General features: G+C 35.6%; 1 protein-coding gene across 6 annotated transcripts in view; it reads right to left on the bottom strand.

Moving 5' to 3' along the window:
- ATAD2B (ATPase family AAA domain containing 2B) overlaps positions 1 to 19,163 on the bottom strand; it is a 78,829-nt gene that overhangs the window by 42,761 nt on the left and 16,905 nt on the right. For 5 of the 6 annotated variants that reach the window (XM_074861472.1, XM_074861468.1, XM_074861469.1 and 2 more), the window contains 12 exons: positions 18,016 to 18,169; positions 15,703 to 15,805; positions 15,145 to 15,253; positions 13,742 to 13,858; positions 12,211 to 12,286; positions 10,311 to 10,409; positions 9,002 to 9,113; positions 8,134 to 8,249; positions 7,175 to 7,349; positions 6,283 to 6,371; positions 5,093 to 5,252; positions 4,023 to 4,113 (listed from right to left, as the gene is read on the bottom strand). In XM_074861472.1, coding sequence (XP_074717573.1) covers positions 4,023 to 4,113; positions 5,093 to 5,252; positions 6,283 to 6,371; positions 7,175 to 7,349; positions 8,134 to 8,249; positions 9,002 to 9,113; positions 10,311 to 10,409; positions 12,211 to 12,286; positions 13,742 to 13,858; positions 15,145 to 15,253; positions 15,703 to 15,805; positions 18,016 to 18,169 — 1,401 coding nt within the window. The remainder of the gene's footprint in view (positions 1 to 4,022; positions 4,114 to 5,092; positions 5,253 to 6,282; positions 6,372 to 7,174; positions 7,350 to 8,133; positions 8,250 to 9,001; positions 9,114 to 10,310; positions 10,410 to 12,210; positions 12,287 to 13,741; positions 13,859 to 15,144; positions 15,254 to 15,702; positions 15,806 to 18,015; positions 18,170 to 19,163) is intronic. The other variant, XM_074861473.1, reaches the window with a different exon arrangement.

Genomic DNA, 19,163 nt, shown 5'->3' with positions numbered 1-19,163 from the left:
AAACTTGATGAGCACACACTGTGACTGTTATCTAAAAAACTATGTAAAAATGCACATTCACAAATTACCTTGAAATAAGTACACATGACATTTGTAGTATGTTCAAATACATCCACTGTATTAATCAATAGGCAACTAATTATTTTCTACACTAAGATTTTTTTTTTTTTTTAACCAACCCCCATCATGAAATCAAAACCATGCAGGCACACTCCATCAACCATGTGAACCCGTCAGACAGTAGCTACAGGTGCATCAGAGAAATCAAAACCAAGGTTTTTCCTCTAAATTCTGCTTTGTTCTTTCAATATCAAGTATCACATTCCCATTTAAATTGGTCCACTTCTCATCTAACAAGCATACTGGATTAAACAAAAAATGCTGGGGGGCACTAACCTAAAGCTTAAATCAAAGATGTGCTAGAGATATATAGCATCCTGAATCCCTGTCACCTTAAAAACTGTAACTTTGTAACAAAAGACTCAACAGCTCAGGAGCTATATCCTTTCCAATTTTTCTATTAATAAATGCTGTAATATCACTTTCTAACAGTCATTTTAATCACCGCTTGTACATCTCCAAAGAATTGCAGAATTAGGAAATAATAGCCTGTAGCCTATTTTTAAAATTAAATTCTCAGGTGATCAGATACACAATTAGTCTCCATTTCTACTTTTCATTTCTCAGGAGCAATTACATTTGAAGACTAATAATTGGTGTCTCTTTTTGAGGGACTCTCTTGTGCATATTGTACATCCATTTCAGTGACAGGAAAACTGCAAAAATCCTGTATCTTGCGGAACATTAGAGTTTTTTATTTCTAAGAAGTAAATGCACACTGATTAAGAGGAAGAAAAACATGAGTAAAGTATTGTCAAAGCAAAATAAAATGTATCATGCCAACAGTAAATAACTTGAATTTATTTTTGCCCAAATTGACACTATAATATAAAACCAAGGTGCAGTGCATTTGCTTCCATCTTTGAAGCATCTCACAAAGGATGTTCAATTTGGCAGGTAAAATGTACTGGTACACCTTAACTTAGCACAAAAATAGGTATTCTTGTCAAGTCGCCCATATTCTACCCATCGCCACCACACTCCACTAAACATTTTCTAAGTACCACTTTCAAAGAGTAGGACAGCAAACAAGTGAATTCCCATGTAGGTTTCTAAATAAGGCACTTTGATCACTGAAATTTTAAAGCCATACTCTTCCACCTCTACCATGCAGAAATGGTCCTCTTTAAAATTTATTCTGCCTATTATCAACCCCAAAAACCTACAACAAACTGCTACTGAACTGGGTGAAACATTTAAGTAAGCACTCTTGAGCACTTCTTCGAATTTATGTTGTGCAACTCCCTAAAACTCCTAAAACAGACTGAAGGGAAAGGGAGTTAGTGAACAACTCAGCATGATGACAGAAATGAAAAATAACTATGTTTTTTAAAAAAATTCTGAAAAAAATGAACACTAATGCCAAAACTTTCCTCTTTATCCTTACATTAGGATGCAAAAGAAAAATCTAACAAAGTATCACTTTGCCACAAAATGCTCCTGCAATAATAAGTACAGAACAGAGTATTTCTAACAAGCATCTTGAGCGTGATGGTTTGCCTCTTTACAATTCTATTTATCATTATTTAAATAACTCCTATTACATTGTAAAAAGATTCATCTGCAATATGACAGAGAAGGAATCCACACTTTTTCAGTTGCTAATACGTTTTGTTTCCTACAAGACTGAGTTAATAGATAATAGTCTCTCTACCTACAGGAAGTTATCATTCAGAACAATGAAATAAGCACAAGAAAGGATTTATAAGGTTCAGGGTATCTGGGGCTCATCTCCAGTAAGCAGAAAAAACATAATAATTACTTGTGTTTATCGAAGGTACTAATAAGACATCAGCGTGTGGTCTTCTGAGCAATTCTGTGCTCTCCCCAAGCTGCTTCACTTTGTCTCATACACATTGCAGTGATGCGGCCATTCAGTGAAGTGGGTTCTTTAATTCTCACATACATAGAAATCTCCTAAAAGGTATGTAATCTATAACACCTGGGACAAAAATCAACCCTCAGGAAATAACCTATTTTTTGCAAGTCCTGGGGCTTTTCCCTTCTAATTTCTTTATAATTACACCCCTGGATCTTAAAAAGTTCTGAGTCGCACATACATCTGCTTCCCCAAAGTCATTTACTTTGGTAGCATTTCAGCAGTTTTCTTCATTAGAATCCATACGCTTGTAGTTAAGTGTTGCCAAGTTTGCTGAACTGGAGAGAGGTATAAAACACGCTGTGCAAAAAGCCTGTCGAGACTAGGCAGCTTTTACTCTGGAGGAGAGGGGGTGTTGTCTGAGGGGCAGGGGTGTTGTTTGTTTGTTTTTAAAGAAAACCTGCACACAAAAGGAGATAGCAGACCAGTATATACCGTATCATATGACAAGTGTGCCAATGAGTCCAATTTTTAATGGCCACAAAGAATCTGGGAAGTTTGTTTAAATAATTAGTTGCTGCAGATTTAACTTATAGAAATGATGAAGCAATCTCAAGATGAAGAAGATAAACTAGGCTTACTTCAGCTGTCTTAGAGTCCTTTTAATAGTCAATAGGTTTTAATCTTGGATGTATGGGAACATTTAAATTCCAAGATACAGAATGGAGACAATCAAGTGCACAGTAGTTGGACAGTAGGAAAGCCAAAGAAAACAGAAAAGGGTATTTCTTTTTGTTAGCTGACGTTTCCACAGAACTGACAGGCTTTATTGAGCACAAAGAATGTCTTCCAATCAAACCTACAAACGGCTTTCCCTATGGTCTGAAATTTTAAAATACATAATTGTGTTCTCAATGCAAAAATATGGTGAATTTTCAAAGAAACAACTGGGTTTTAACCCATCTATTCCCCTCTCTCCCACTAAGCAGCACCATGTCTTTGCACAAATCAAGCAGAATTTACATGAAATGGGTTTGGCACATGCTGTCTTATACCCGGCAAAGCTTAAACTGGAGTTTGCTGGATAGTTATGTTTTCTCCTCACCAGAAGATGTTGAGGTCTTTGTACATCAAAAGCGGAGGGATGCTGCTTCGATGATAGATGTCCCTGTGGATGAAGAGGATAATTCGGATGTACTGTAGCTGACTGAATGGACTGATGTTCAATTTAAAGTTCTTTTATCTCTGATGATGGATTCCAATGCACAGATATTTGAGACTGTCCTTTCTCTGAGAACTTCAGTGCTTGTCCAAGCAGATGACTGACAGAGGATGGATCTTTGCATGACAAATTGTTGAGAAGAGATTGTGGTGTGTGTTTTAGGGTCATTTCCTCTGTTAAATTCACTATAAAAATATTTGAGTTTATTTCTGATTAGCTTTTAAGCAGCAGGTTTATCTTGAACAACCATTCTCCATTCAGTACAGCAGGTCTTTGGGCGCTCCAAAGGTATAATTAATGTACTCATGGTGTGGTGCTTTTTTTGCCCCCTGCCTGCATCTACCCTTTGAGGTTCTGTGCTAGCAATCTGGAAAAAATTTCATCTTTAGAAAGGCTGGTTAGTTTGTTGGATTTATGTCAGAGGAGAGCATGCCAGTCAGTAAAAACAAAAACAAACAAAAAACCCCCACACAAGTACTGATTTTTTCTTCCCCTCCATAAGTAGACAGAAAAAAGCCCCAAGTCTTCCTATCTCTTCTGTAATATACTAATTTAATGGGAAGATTACCTAAAGATTCTAATTTCCACTTCATTTTGCTTCTCTGAGGGTATGCATCCTATATAAGGACAGCGGTGTTACAGAAAGGAAACATGACTATTTTCAAACAACTACTAGCTACTCATTTTGTGGTTTAGTAAGACAGAAACACATTTTGTTATTACAAAAAGAGTGTTGTTGAAAGTACAGAGGTTGAGAAAGGTAAAAATAATAAAACATCCTGATACATTGAACACACCATCAAAGTTTTACACAGAAAAGAAAGCCATCTATAGTAAAAGTACTAACATCATAATACTCACCAACACATTTTTCAGCCAGTTCTCCTAAGAAAGGATCTGACAATTTGGGGTTCCAATCCCTGGTATGAATTTGTAAAATGTGCTTTCGTGCCTGACATTTAAAAAAAGGAAAAAGAAAAAAAAAAGAAAAAAGAAAAAAGAAAAAATAAAAGAAAGAGAGATCAAAATTAGCAAGCCAAATCCATGTCATAATGTTTTAGAAAAAAAAAATTTTCATGTGAATATATTTTACCTGGTTTTGATGTCACTGAGATGCATAAAATAGAACTTAGCACTCAAAAGTCTCTCAAGAGCAAGGGTTTTCCCTTCTTTTTTAACTTCATATATAAGCAGTAATTTTTTCAGTATATCAGTTACACATTTTAATTGCTGTTTAATCAACAACATTATTAGACATGAACTGATCAAAACTCATGTTCTATTAGGAATTATCATAATTTTATAATTTCATTTTTAATTGCTACACCTATGATTAACAGCTTCTACTGTCAAATGCCTCACCAATTAATTTATTGCCAAGTAGCACAGTACATACACATGAATTCCAAAACTATTTCGTTTTAAAATTCTATAGAATCCAAATACACCTACCAATATGCAAAGTAAATTTAATTTTAAGTATAAATTAATGAGATATTATGGTTGAGTTTACAGAATCTAGACAAGGAACAGAAATGTTCCTGTTGCCAATATAGTATCATCTGGCTTTGTGTGTACAATTTTTGAGTTTAGCAGTCTACATGATAATAAAGCTGTTTTCTCTTACCATAACTTCCAAAACTCCAAGTTAGTGCTCATTATACAAATCCATATGAAACTACAGTTCTTAGATCAGCAATTCAGTTTAATGCAAACATTTACCCCTCTGTTTAGTTTTAACTATATTCTGAACACTTGAAGTTCAATACAACTTTATGTGCACAATGTGTTTTTACTAAGAATGTCTTCCTAAAATTAAACATTCTTACAAGTAACAATGCATATTTTTATTTCATAAGCTTGGTTGTCAGGCATTCAGATGTTTAATATACTAGAAATGTTTATTAATAAATCTCCTCTGTAAGTTTTACCTTTTGATCAGGCAAGTTGAAAAGAAATTCCCTGTCAAAGCGACCAGGTCTCCTGAGTGCAGGATCTATAGAATCCAGTCTGTTCGTAGCACCAATTACAACTATTTCACCTCTATTATCCAGTCCATCCATGAGGGCAAGAAGAGTAGACACTATAGAGCTAAAAAGAGTTTTCAAAAAAAGAATGTATAGGGAACACTGCAAGGATTTTTTATTTTTTCAACTGCAACATTCATAATTTCAAAGAAACCAGTTGCATAACTGTTTCAAGTCTCAAAGCAAGAAGGAACCTTTTGATATAATCTGTATTATACTTCGTATTTTGACTCCAGTAAGGATTACATCAAATTAAAACTTCCTCCTTTAAAAGTTTTGAGGAATGTGAGCTCAGGAAGCCATTTACTGCACTTCTGAAAAGCTCTCTTCCATTAACAGTATATGCATCATCCTGTTTAGAGCAACCAGGCAGAAGAAAGGTGCATCAAGACAAAGCCACATGTTCCCATAATCTAGTCTGCTGGCCCCAGAATTTCCCTCCTACCCCCCCTCAGTTGAGTGGAGTGAGATATACACACAAATGCCACCACCTATAGTATCAAAGATACAAGTGCATTGCCATAAAAAGCATGGCAAAACTGAGATTGAAAGCAGCCAGGAAAAATTTCAGTCAGCAGTAAATGGTTGTAAAAAGTATTTTAAAAAAATGACACAATAGCAACTCAAGATAGATTTGCACACCACACCATCCAGAATCAAAATGATAAGGGTGTCCAGTTCATTCATAGAACATTACAATTCATCATTTTAGAATAAAATTTTTTTCAACCAGCTATTCTATTGGGCTGTTAACAGATAACCTGTTTACAGTACAGAACCAGCAACCAAAAAGGAAGGCTGTGGAAATCTTGAAGTTAATAATGTGGCTGAAGGGTAATCTCCACTGCAATTCAATTCCCAGCAAATTACAGTCTGTCTGAAGAACTGAAAAGATGACTTTCGACACCAAAAGAACTCAACAATCCTTTCTAGTGTAAGTGGGTTTACACTAGAAGGACTAAAGTCCTTTCTAGCGTAAGTGGGCTTAAGCAAAAGTAAAAACCTTTCTTGGGAACTGAGCAAAATTATACTTCAGAGTTTACCAAAATAATGTGGCATATACCAAGATAATGGTAGCATATGAGAAATATTACCTGTGAATCTGATCTTGTCTACTAGAACGAACTGGAGCCAAGCCATCTATTTCATCAAAAAAGATTATAGAGGGTCTCATCAAGTATGCCTAGTATGCAAAAAAAAAAAAAAATATATTTGAATTCCCTGTTAATTCGTAATTTATCCATCAAGTCTGAAAACTGTTTGGTTTTATTACAAAGCATTAACATGCTAAACTAACACATATATTGAGACAACTTTGTTAAATAGTGTACAGTCTGAAAATAAAACTGGGTTTTCAACTACAATACTGTTTCAGAGAGAGCAAAAAAGACTGCATTCTCCTTTGAATAAGCAAGATGGCACCAGTGTATCAGTTTTACTGTGTGCTGGAGCGATTAAAGACAAACTGACACCTTATACTCAGTTACAGAAAACAGTATCTTATCTGCTCATATGTTTAGACATCTGTGTCTGAAAACAGCTTTTGTTTGAGCAACTGCGTTTCACTGCTTTATGCAACTCTCTCTTCTGCCCATCATCTTCCAAGCCAAATAAGGACACTAAAATATACACACAACTGATGAAATCCTGCATCCTCCTCTATATAGCATTTATCTTGAACATGCCAGTCAAACTCAAACTCATTGACTTAAATTTTTTTTTTTTTTTCAATTTTTACGCAAACTACTTTGTCTGCTCCATTAATGGACAAGTCAAGAGACGACTTCTCAGTTTTCAGAGCAATAGAAACTGTTGTCACCATTCCTCTATTTTTTTTCATCTAAATATATAATTTGGACAAATCCTGCCCAACCAACAAAAATTTACAGTTATTTAGTTTCAAATGCAAGTAACTTTGCCTAAAACACAAAAAAAAAAAAACAACATACAGAGAAATTATATGAAAAATACGTATTTTCATCTAACCTGATCAAAAAGGAGTCGAAGCTGGCGTTCAGATTCACCAACCCACTTACTGAGACAGTCTGCTCCTTTCCTCATAAAGAAAGCCACCTTTTTGTCTCCTTGACTGCATTCATTAGCTAGAGCTCTAGCTACCAAGGTTTTACCTGTTCCAGGAGGACCATAGAATAAACAGCCCCTGAAGATAAATGGATCAACACAGTCACAAACTTATTTTATGTCTCCTGAAAAACTCCAAGTCAAATTTTATAATGAAGACAGGGAGCCTGGAGAAGAAAGACTGAAGTTCTAATATTATTATTTCGTGTATTGAACATGACTTCATAAAATCTAAGAGGTTTTTTATGCTTTCAAATCAGTAAACCTTTTCTTTGTAGAGAACGTTAATCAAAGGCATATTAAGCTTCCAAAGAATTGTTTTACACTAGTTAAATGCCTCCTCAAATATTAAATCTTAGGTAATATTTGAATCAGAGCTTGTTACTTCTTTGGAGAGATGTACTTCCTTTAAATGAAAAAAATACCCCAAAATTTCCAATTTGCTTAGTTTATGCGTACCCGTTTACATCACATACCAAGATACCTAATAAATATTAAAACCATAATATAACATTATTGAGGTTACTTCTATAAAAGAAACATCAACATTTAACTTGATTTAGTGAAATATTTGATAACATAATGGAAAAAAGTCAAGGTACTACTAAACAGAACATTTGAAAATTCTTTCTTTGATCAAATTACAAAGTTTACCTTCCTACCACAAGAAAAATAAACTAGATTTTTGTAACTCTTCATCCCACTTATTACATTCTGATAGACAAGTGGGGGGTAGCAAACATGTAAGTCTATTTGACCTGTAAACACTTCAGGGAAAGAATCAATCTCCTATGTGTTTTCAAGTGACACACTCTTCAGAGCTTAATAAAATAAAATACAACAATAAGAGTAAGTACACCTACCTTGGTGGCTGAATTTTGAATTTTTCAAATATTTCTGGATAGAGAAGAGGAAACACTACCATTTCCTTAAGTGCAAGGATATGATGGCTCAATCCCCCTATACTATCAAAACGCACCTTAGAAAAAAAAAAAAACAAAGCAGAGAGAACATTATTGTAACAGCTTTCCACAAAAGTACCTTTACTTACAAAATAACATATTTAACAACAAATTACAAACAACACTGCACTGATCAACAGGAGTTACCTGAATTTTGAAAGTGTAAAAAAAGTTGAGCAAGTCAACTCTTGGCTGCCCACATAAGGCACAAGTTAACTGTGCCAGGGATGCCTAGACATCTACACAGATTCAGCCTAAGTCTGAGAGCATTTTCAAGCTCAGGCACAGCATAACATGAATATAGCCAAAGTACTTCTAGAGAGTGGTTCAGCTCTAGTAATAATTCAGCACAACACACACCATAAGCTCATGTGCATCACTGCTTCTGAATAGGCACAGGGCCCACATGGCTAGCACTGAGTTAAGCAACCCGAGTGGTCAGTACTCCTGTTTTCAGCACTACTTAGCATTATCCCAGTTTCTACTATTACAAGTAATCACAAAATTACTGTAAACAAAGAAATATAGCTGGGCAATTGATATTTTGTCTTGATTTATGATCTGTATGCAGCCTGTTGATTACCTACAGGCCAAAAGCAAGTACTTCGTAGCCCAGAGGAATAAACAGACAACAGCTTTGGAAAAAAAAAAAATCAAGAGAGATCAGTGCGCTTATTATGAATTTACTTCAACTCTAATGAGAGGCTGTGGTGAATTCTGTTTATGCATAATTGGGGGAAGGAAAATAAGAAGTTCTAACAAAACCTACCGATTTATCAACAATCATAGGGTCAACATCAGCCAAACTTGCCCCAACTTTCACACGTTCTCGCAGGATTCCACTAGCTAAATCTTCTGCTCTAAAGTTTAAAGGCAGGCACCTGTTCAACAACAACAAAAAAACACCAAATAAACATTGTTTTGTTTTGATCATTTTGCTGGAACAGGAAGAACCAAGAGATTAAATGCCTCCTGCTACCTAAAAAGGCAACCCTCCTGGATTGATAAAGTAATCTAAGCTAACCTTTTTATTGTGGTAATTATTCTTGTATATCTAGAAGTTCCTTAAATATAAAGATAGCTTTATGCTTCCATACAGATATTTCAATCTGGAGAACTAGGCTGTACAGACTATTTTAAATAAATGCAGAAGAAACAACATTGACCAAAAGAACAGGAACACTCTCCACTGCCAGTGATGAACTGCCTAAATTCAGTATGGTAAGAAAAAAGATTAACAGCACAAGGAAAACAGATTTTTTAAAATATAACTCACTAGAGTCCAAAGAAAGGAAATAAAAATATTTCTTGCAGATCAGCTATAACTCACATCCACCTGTTCCAGCTTCTTAGTGTATTTAAAGAAGCTTTAAGGCCCTACACAGATATTACATCAGGTCAAATACACAGATAATGGGAGCAAGAAAGGTAGCAGTAAGATACAGGTTACACTTAGAACTACACTTTTGGTAGTTGTACGTTGCTGGAATTCCTCAGGATGGAAAAGAGAATGAATGGTGTGGCAGACAGGAAGAGATGGAAGAAAGATGAGGATATGCCTTTTTAATTTTCTGTTCAGTATTCCAACTACTGTGTCTGTGGCGGTACATAAATTTACTGATGTACCTTATAGACCTTCCACTTTTAGGTAACTGGTAAATAAATGTAAGGTCAAAAAAATGTGTTGGGGGTGTAGAATGCACATATTGTTACACAACAGGAAGAGAGAAGAATAAGAGCTAGTATTGGGAGTACAACTGAACTAACTAGGACCAAGTAACACCAACAGTTAGAATCTGTTTTAACCAGCAGAAATTGTTTGTCTTACATCCCAACTGAATCAAACAGATATTCTTATCTTTCCATCTTTTTACCACTATTGTTAATTATCTACTCATAAGACTTCAAGCTGTATGTTAATATATAAACCAGCAGTCCTCCTAAACCGTGTCTGCAGGTAATTACATGCAGACTCAAAAAAAGTCTGCAGAACTGGTAGAACATTACAGAATAATTCTGCTTATTTTCTGATGAACAATAAAAAACAAACCCTCCTAAAGACAAGCATGTTTTGATACCTATTTCTTGCTCTGGCCATGCTTTTAGATTTTCTTCTTTCAAAACGTTCTTCATCTGAAGAGGTTGTATCACTGCTGTGAATGGCATGCTTCTTTCTCCTATGGAAGTGGCAAAACAAACAAAGAACTCAGTCCTTTCTGCAGTAGAATTGCATGTTTCCATTCTTCGATAAAAACAAAATTGAAGCAGCAAGTACAGTGCTGTTCAGGCTTGAGATGCATGCAAATTTTAGTTTTATTAAGTATCAAAATAATCTGGGAGGGGAACAACATCTTTTACTGTCACAGGGATATCTGACAAACATGAACATTTCTAAAACAGTAGATCCCCAAAAGACATGTGGTTCAGTTTATGTTACCTCAGCAAGTGTGACCGAGTATTTAATCAATAAGCTGCTGAAGTTCATCAAGCAGCAACCGTATGTAGAAAAGCTTCCAACCACTTTAGCCACCTCCAACATAACAGAAATATCAAGATCTCCTTACTCAGTTTGATGCTTCCCTTTAAATATTCTTTGAAAAAAAATCCATCCTTCCTAAAGTATCAGGTGTCTTTTTATGAGGTCATTAATTCTGAACGTCAGAACAGTTTCACAAAATACCTGTAGCGTAACTTCTCATCTGAATCTAAATAAAATGACTATTCAAAGTCTGCATGAACCTCTTATTTTAGTATGGTAGTATTTCAAAAACTGAGTATTTCCAAAATATTAGAGAATGTACATCTTCTGTACAAAAAAGTCTTCAGTTTGAAAAAAGTCGGCACTTCTTTTGCATGACAAAGTTGGCAAGTAGTAAAAGTTCATGTATTTCTAGTGAATACAGTGAGCTGCATCATTTGTATGAGCACGATAATGCAATGACTAGATGGTTTTTTGCTAAAGGATAACATGGTCAATCAATTTTACTGTTCAATAACCAAAAATTGGGTACATTTTAAAATACATCAAAGAGAGTATCATGCAATTAGGAAGAATTTTTATGATGATGTCCTGACAAGAAGGGATAAAAAGAGAGTGCAGCAATGAGCATGCTAAAACTGAAGGGATAATGGCTTTTACACTCTATATCTTACTAGCAAGTACAAATCCCAAGACTATCCAACAAAATGGCATATGCACTCTAAGACAAAAAAACAAGCTCTTCAAAATTAAATGCTTTTATGTATATTAGAAAGAAACTTGTAGAATCATAAGATTCTGCTATTATTTTATTTACTTTTCATATTTTCACTATGCCATTAAATTGAGCAATAAAACAAGCGTTTCAGCTGAGACTAGCGTTTGTTTACTTGGATTCTGTTCATGGACAGATTTATCTTTTTGAAGTTTTGAGTAAGTTTATGTTTTTTAAAATGTATTGAGCTCTGATCTCATCTGTTCTGTTAAATAAAGCCTATTGACAGTTTCCAAGACAACTTGGTGTATTCCAGACATCTCTGACACGAAAGGTAAGAGTTAAAAATTACGCTTGGTAAATATTTTATTAAATTGTTTGTATTACTTCGATAAAATTTGAACTGGAAGAAAACAAAAAACATTACCCCACTTGGTTTATTTTTGTAGAATAGAAAGAGGATACTTGTTAAACTGCTGCTTTGGATTTAAACACTAAACATAAGACAGAAACAGCTACGGTGTATAATGCACAACTCTCTTTCCAGTACTTGCAGCACACCGGTTTCCATTCTGTTTATCACAAAGCTTCTACTGGTGTTATGAAGTACTATGAAATTAATTTTTGTATGCTGATCAGGATCTGAACCTAAGATGCAATGCAAGACCCACACACATGCATGAATGAACTGTACAACTCATTCAAGAACGTTTTGAAGATCAAAAGCTAACAGAAATGTACTGAGGGAAAGCAAACATCTATGTACCAAAAGACTGACATTTACCTGATATGGCTTCTTCTTGCAGGAGATCTGTGAATATCGAACAGTGTATTTTCTCTCTTTTTTTGATGAGCTGGCACTGAGTAAGAGAAGGTATAGGTTTGTGGTTGCAAAAGAATAATAAAGTAATCTAATTGCAAAAGAATAATAAAGTAATCTAAATGCAGCGCAAAAGTCCTGGATTATTGCTTTACCAGTAATGTTATCACTGGTTTCTCTAAAAGCTCAAATTAAGAAAAGAACTGGGGGGTAGAGGGAAATCAAACCTCTTGTGCTTTATTTCACTATTACCATATCTGGCTTGATAAAGTCATGGGAATTCCACCCTCAGTCTCCTCAAATCTTCACAGCTATGGCTATTACAGCAGAGAATGTAAATCATCCAGGGCGTTTTTAGTTTATTTGCAGGACATGAAGCTCCATACTGAAACCTCTTCACAGATGATAATATGGGATGTTTTGAAATTTCTCTTAACAAATAAACCACAGCACTTCTCTATCATAGTCTCAATGTCCAAGTTGCCTTAAGATACAGCATACTGCATACAACAATGTAATCTAAACCAAATATGCACAAAATACATTATTTTAAACAGTCTTAAAGTATTAAAAGTTTCAAAATCAAGAGACACTACACTGAACACTGTACAGATCCCTGACAGTATGTCCCGTGACAAGCAGCTAAGGACACAGGCTTTGTCTAGTTTGGAGAAAAGTAGGGTGACGGGGAACCTCATTGCTCTCTACAGCTCCCTGAGGAGGGGAATGGGGTGCTGATCTCTTCTCCCTGGGATCCTGTGAGAGGATGTGTGGGAACGGTTCAAAGCTGCATCAGGGCAAATTCAGACTTGACATTAGGAAGCATTTCTTTACCAAGAGGATGGTCAAACACTGGAACAGGCTTCCTAGAGAGGTGGTCGATGGCCCAAGCCTGTCAGTGTTTAGGAGGCATTTGGACAAAGCCCATAATAACATGCTTTATCTTTTGGTCAGCCCTGAAGTGATCAGGCAGCTGGACTGGATGATCGTTGTAGGACCTTTCCAACTTAACTATTCTATTCTAAACTTCTCATCCAGGCAAAATGTGGTAACTGTTGCGATGTTATTACCTACAGTTATGAATTAGGCTTACCACTCAAGAAGAGTAACTATTTTTATTATGTAATTACCTAATTTATTCAAGTGCTTTCTGATTTCAACCACACCTCATAAGACATGTGCTCCAGACAACTTCAGACAACTATTTCTTGACCTAAACCCTGTTCACCTCCAACCCTGAGCCCAGCACATGGCAGTACTTGCAAAGTTCAGTGAAGCAGCACTAGCAATGTCACTACCACTGACAGATTGATAGATTGTGTCTCAGTAGTCCTATTCACATGGTGAACAAAAACAGAGGCAAGATGGAAGTCACAAACCACTGCATGGGAAGTCTGACAGAGATGAGTAGTCATCCCACTTTTCTGTTCCCACACCCATGGTATTCTTGGAGGTCAGTTGAGAAGAACCGCATAAGCACCGTCTAGTTCCTCACCTATTGGAGGGGCCTGGTATCTTTCAACAGTTTTTCTCTGTCTGAGATTATATGGCCGATCATTTTCTTCTCCCTCAGCTTCTTCTACTTCTATATCTCCATCTTCTTCCTGAGACTCTGTTGGGGGGGAAAATATTTTCAGAACACTTCTACTTGATGCCAGAGCTACCTTCATCCTAAAAATTAACATTTTAGTGGTCACTGAGAATTATTCCCCTCTTATTAATTAACACTAATTGCCAAATCACTGGAAATTTGAAGACCAAGATAAACCTACAGCTCATTGTCAAATTTCCTTCTGGTTTCCCACAGAAGGTTCTGGTAAAGCAACAGAACGAAAAATAAATGTAGTCAAATCAGTTTAGTTGTAAAGTACTTCAAATATCACTTCTATCCAGTATCTTTTTCCTTAAATAATTATCCTTCAAATCAAGAATAATGCCTTTCTTCTCTTTTCCCACAGGACTCTCAGAAAATCAAGTATTTGATACAGCATGAAAGTAAGTACAACTTCACAATTCACAATATCATTTTTACACAAAGCAAATAAACACACTGTATAAAGGTACCACCTCAGTCCATCTATTAGCAGGATCAGAATTTCCATCCATGGATTTCAGAATTAAGACTGCATTCTTATTCACTGGGACAGACCATACCTCTTAGTGCAGCTTCAGTTCAAAACTGAGACACGCTATGCTGAACTCTGTATGGATCCCTGACGTCTGAGTCTGATTTCTTAAGGAAGCCAAGCATGCTGTTGATCATGCCATCAAAATTAGCCATAATCCCTTCTTTATCAATACTTTTTGAACCCACTGGCCAGTTTCATCCAAAGTTTTAAAGGAAGGTAGAATTTCAAATACACTTGTGTGTCTACAAGCCTTCTAAAATTCAGTGGATGAACAGAAAACAGAGACTTTAATTAATACCTTCGCCAAAGGAAGGATGCAGAACTGACTATTACACATTCTTTCTGGTAACTGTCACCCAGCATATGAGAAATAACGAGTCAGTTAGAACATGCATACATGTAGACTACATGTATCACATCCTGGCTTCCACCAGAGGATTGTAATAGGGAATATGAGGAAAGCTCCAACTACTTAAATAAACATTTAGAAATCAGGCTTTGTTCTGCCACTTTCAGATAAACTTAGTTTTTTTTAAAAAAAGAACTATGTAGAGATCCCTAAAACTTCTCCTCCTTCTAAAGAGGAGGAGGAATCCTTCAGTGTGTACTTATCTGCAATAATCTTTTAAATTGGTCTATTTAATAACTCCAAATCCAGATCTAAAACCAAATTACTTTCTGTAGTGCAATATATTACCATCTTATGTTAAGGAGAGCTTTGTTTTATAAGTATTTCAGACAAACCCTTACAACTCTTTACAACCCATACCTTCTTCTTCTCCTTCTGTGGACACTTCATGGTGGTTCTGAATCCCATAGCTATTTCTCCTCAGTGATTTCCTTCTTCTTTTCACTCGAGAATACATATCCATGTTTTCCTGGAATAAAATTCACATAATGCCATCAGTACTGTCCCATGTCACTCACAGTTAGCCCACAGTTCAGTAACTAATACTCCACACAATCTCTATCCCTCAAGTCTTTTTCCAACAGAGCCCTCCACAGGTAGACTACCAAAGCAGTCTCATTTCATAGGTCATAAAATAACTCTCAGATAGTACCTAGTCCATCTAATACATGGTTAACATCAGTATCAAGCTGGTTTAGGGAACAAAGCAGATGACAGTCCATGGTCCTGTTTTCAGACTACCAGAGTGTGCTTCAAACCAAAGGAGAACCACCACAGTACATCATGACAACATGGCAGTCAATCCATCAATAAAGAAAACATGGCTTAGTATATATTCATTAATTTTGTTCTGAATGTGAGTTTATCAAGACTTTTAATGTTATCCAGTGAAGAGGATCTGAGACACTCTGCACTTACAAATTCTGTATCTGTCCACATCCGTAGCCGTTCTACTTCCCCAGACCGCCTATTTCTCCTGATGTTAATATTATCCATTTCCTGTAGGACAGCTTCAGCAGTACTAAAATATATGCAACAGTTAACAAAAAAAACTTCAGTCTTAAAATAGTAGACACGCCAAACTTTTTACAAAGCATCCAACAACTTAACATATCTAATTCCATGGTCTGTTATGACTATTCCAAGGTCTCCAAATCAACTAAATATACAGATTAATTAAAATGTGAAAATTTTAGAATAGCTACTTGAATCTATCAATTAACTACAAAACCAACCATAATAAAGAAAACTGAAAGGTGAACCTACAGAATATAAACTAAGGAGTACGCGAAAGAAGAAATGCTGATGCTATTAAAATTCGGGGTTCAAATTAGGCTGCAGCATTTTAAAAAATATTTTTTAAAAAATTTTTTGCTCAGTCTAAATTGTAGCATATAAATGAGTAACTGCTTAGATGTTAGATTAGGTGTCTGCTAAGATTAAGTTTGCAGACTGAGAAAGTAAAGCTTTTTACCTACATAATTATAATATTAGGAAAGCAATTAATGCCTCTACCCATAAGCTTTACAGCTTTTTACCGTGACCTCAGAAAGACACTAATACATAAAGATTTAATTATTTTTTTTTAAATGTTTAACCAGTAACACCTAAAATTTCATCGTTCATTATCTGACCTCACTACTCTACCATCTCTCATCTACTATGTAATTAGTGTACATTTTCATTATCTGAAGTATTTGTAAACAGCTGTCAAAACAATGGTGGATATAAATAATAACCTTGGCCAAGATGCTTCATTGCTAAGGAAGAAAACAATAGAGTATTACCCAGGCCAAGTCAATTATTTGGCCACCTGTCCTGAACACCAAGTTACTGCTCTCTGTGGTGATTATGGTAGATTTCCACTGGAATTCTACTATAATTGTATAATAATTGTAAAAGGGAAGAAACGTTCACCTCCTTTCTTTCAAGCTGTTTAAATCTAAAGGGTGAAATCCTGCCTAGAAAGAAGTCAGTGGAAGATCAGGTGACACAAGTCAGTAAAGTCAGGATTTCATTATGAGCACCCCTCTGATTTTAAACAATTCTTCTACAAAATCTGTGATGTATTACATAACCACTTCAAGTAAAATCATGATATAGTTTGCTGTCAAAGAAAATAGGGTTGGAGGGGACCTGGAAAAGTCCACCTGCTCTGCCAGGCAAGAACAAACTACACAATACCTAAATCATTCCTGACAGACATTTGTCTAATCTGTTCTTAAAAACCTCCAATGACTGTGGGACACACTATTATCAATGTAAATTCATATACAGACTTCAGTACCATGATCTTATTAAATTACAATCTTCATGGTAAACTTCTTCCTATTGTTGATGAGGAGAGGGAGATTCAACTGCAACTCAAAAAATAAATGTAACTCAATATAAATTTGTAAACTGATACCAAGTAGTTACTGAGTAAATTGAAAAAGAAAATTAAATTAATAAAAAATTCAACAGAATATATTTAACAATAAAGATCATACTTGGCAATTAAATGTTTATGCTTAAATCATTTTCCGAGCACTAGAGCAAGCATCTCTCACAGATGTGACTATTAAAACCTGTTTTACAGGTGGGAGAATTGAGACATATTAAGTGACCTGCCCAGGGCCACACAGAAATATTATTTCAAGAAAAGTATTTCTGGCTCCCATTCCTATGCTCAGACCAGACCATGCCTCCCTCTCTGACCTACTTTGTCTGCACAGTAAATGTCAAGAAGTGACACCCACCCTATGTGAATTACTAACAAATGGTAAAAAACAAAAACAAAAAAAAGAAAGCTACAAACTTTTGATATTTTATGATCAAAATCATACAAGCAAGATCTAGAAAGCTTCCGAGCATTGTTGCTAATCACTAATTTACATCACATTTAGAGTATCACTACGTAAACAAGTTACTAAGAAACAAACTAGGGTGTGGATTTACAGCATGTCAGCCACTCTGCAATAACCGCCAACATACACAGTTTCATCCAGGTGTAAACACAGAGTAGCTTACTCCTCAATGAAAGTCTGGTAAGCTGCTTTGCATGTAGAGCATGGGTAACGTAGGCAGTTACAGCACAGGACCCAGCTGTATCTCAAACCACAATCTAGCTTGCCTCAACGCTAATACATTCCCACAGTAAAACACATAGATGGCACTGGAAGACAGGATTTTCTAATTTTTTAAAAAATAATTAAGATGCTTTGTGAATACAACTGAAGTATCCCCACATACCTGTTTACTAGCTGATCAAACAATAAACTCTGATTCAAAGTTTCAAATCTGTTTTTCCTGGACCGACAACTTTTTCTGACTTCTATATCTCCGTTTATGCAAGCATGGTCCCCATCTCCCTTTTTTTCCCCTCGAAGGGGATGGCTTTTGAGAGCTAAGAGAAATTTGTATTACTACTTCAAAATACAGGAAACAACATTTTCACAAACAAGAATTAAAAAGAGAATACTTAGCAAGGACAATAAACCAAAAGTTATGGAGCACAGTATGAGCACCCTTATATTCACTAAAGAAATATATTTTTAAAATTCCTCTCAAAGTTGTTTTACAACCTCTTTCTTCAGACTCGAGCTTGTTCCCTTATATGATAATCTTACTTTGATGAAAATTTGGCATTCAAATATCCATTCAATATTTTTAAATTAACATCAATACTAAAATGCACGCTTGGCCCACAGTTTGAATTCTTAGTCTTTCAAATACAGTATCAAAAGGTCAGATACAACACATTGACTTCACAAGCAAATCTGTATCAGCTACTCTGTACAGTGCCAAACAAAAAGAGATCCCATTCCTGATCATTCCTGAGGTACCATAATAAATAATAAAAATACCAAATATGCTTAATGGATTAACACTTACATAGATTCAACAAAGAACTAAACAAGACAGAATTGATGAGAAAGAGACACGAAAGACAAAGTGGTTTTAGCTGAGATATGTAATGGGATGGCAAGTTTGTAAGGTACAAACATACAGGAAAATTGTTCAAGGTAGCAGGAGCTGCAGACAAGGCAGGTCTCTCTAAAGCAATAGCAGAGTTAAGTAATGTCAAGAACCACAGAAGGCCGAATTTGAAATGAGCAACAAGAGTAAGTAAATTAAAAAGACCAGCTGGGAGAGGAAGGCCAAAATTAGTTCGTAACAGTAAATTTGGGAATTAAGGAAAACATCAAGATCATGGCCAAGAGGTCTGAATTGAGAAGAGAAATGGAATTTCATCTAAGAATGTTCCCCATGTCCACAGAGAGCATCCAAGATGTTGACAGAAGAAAACTGAGCCAAAACAGTAACTTTTCTGGTCAAAATGGTCAGAATAAGCAGTAAAGTTATCAAAAATATATGCCCCTGAAAATCATTGATATAAA

Source organism: Strix uralensis, chromosome 3 (assembly GCF_047716275.1).
Source record: "Strix uralensis isolate ZFMK-TIS-50842 chromosome 3, bStrUra1, whole genome shotgun sequence".
Lineage (NCBI taxonomy): Eukaryota > Metazoa > Chordata > Aves > Strigiformes > Strigidae > Strix > Strix uralensis.
This window is presented reverse-complemented; position numbering and strand designations above follow the sequence as displayed.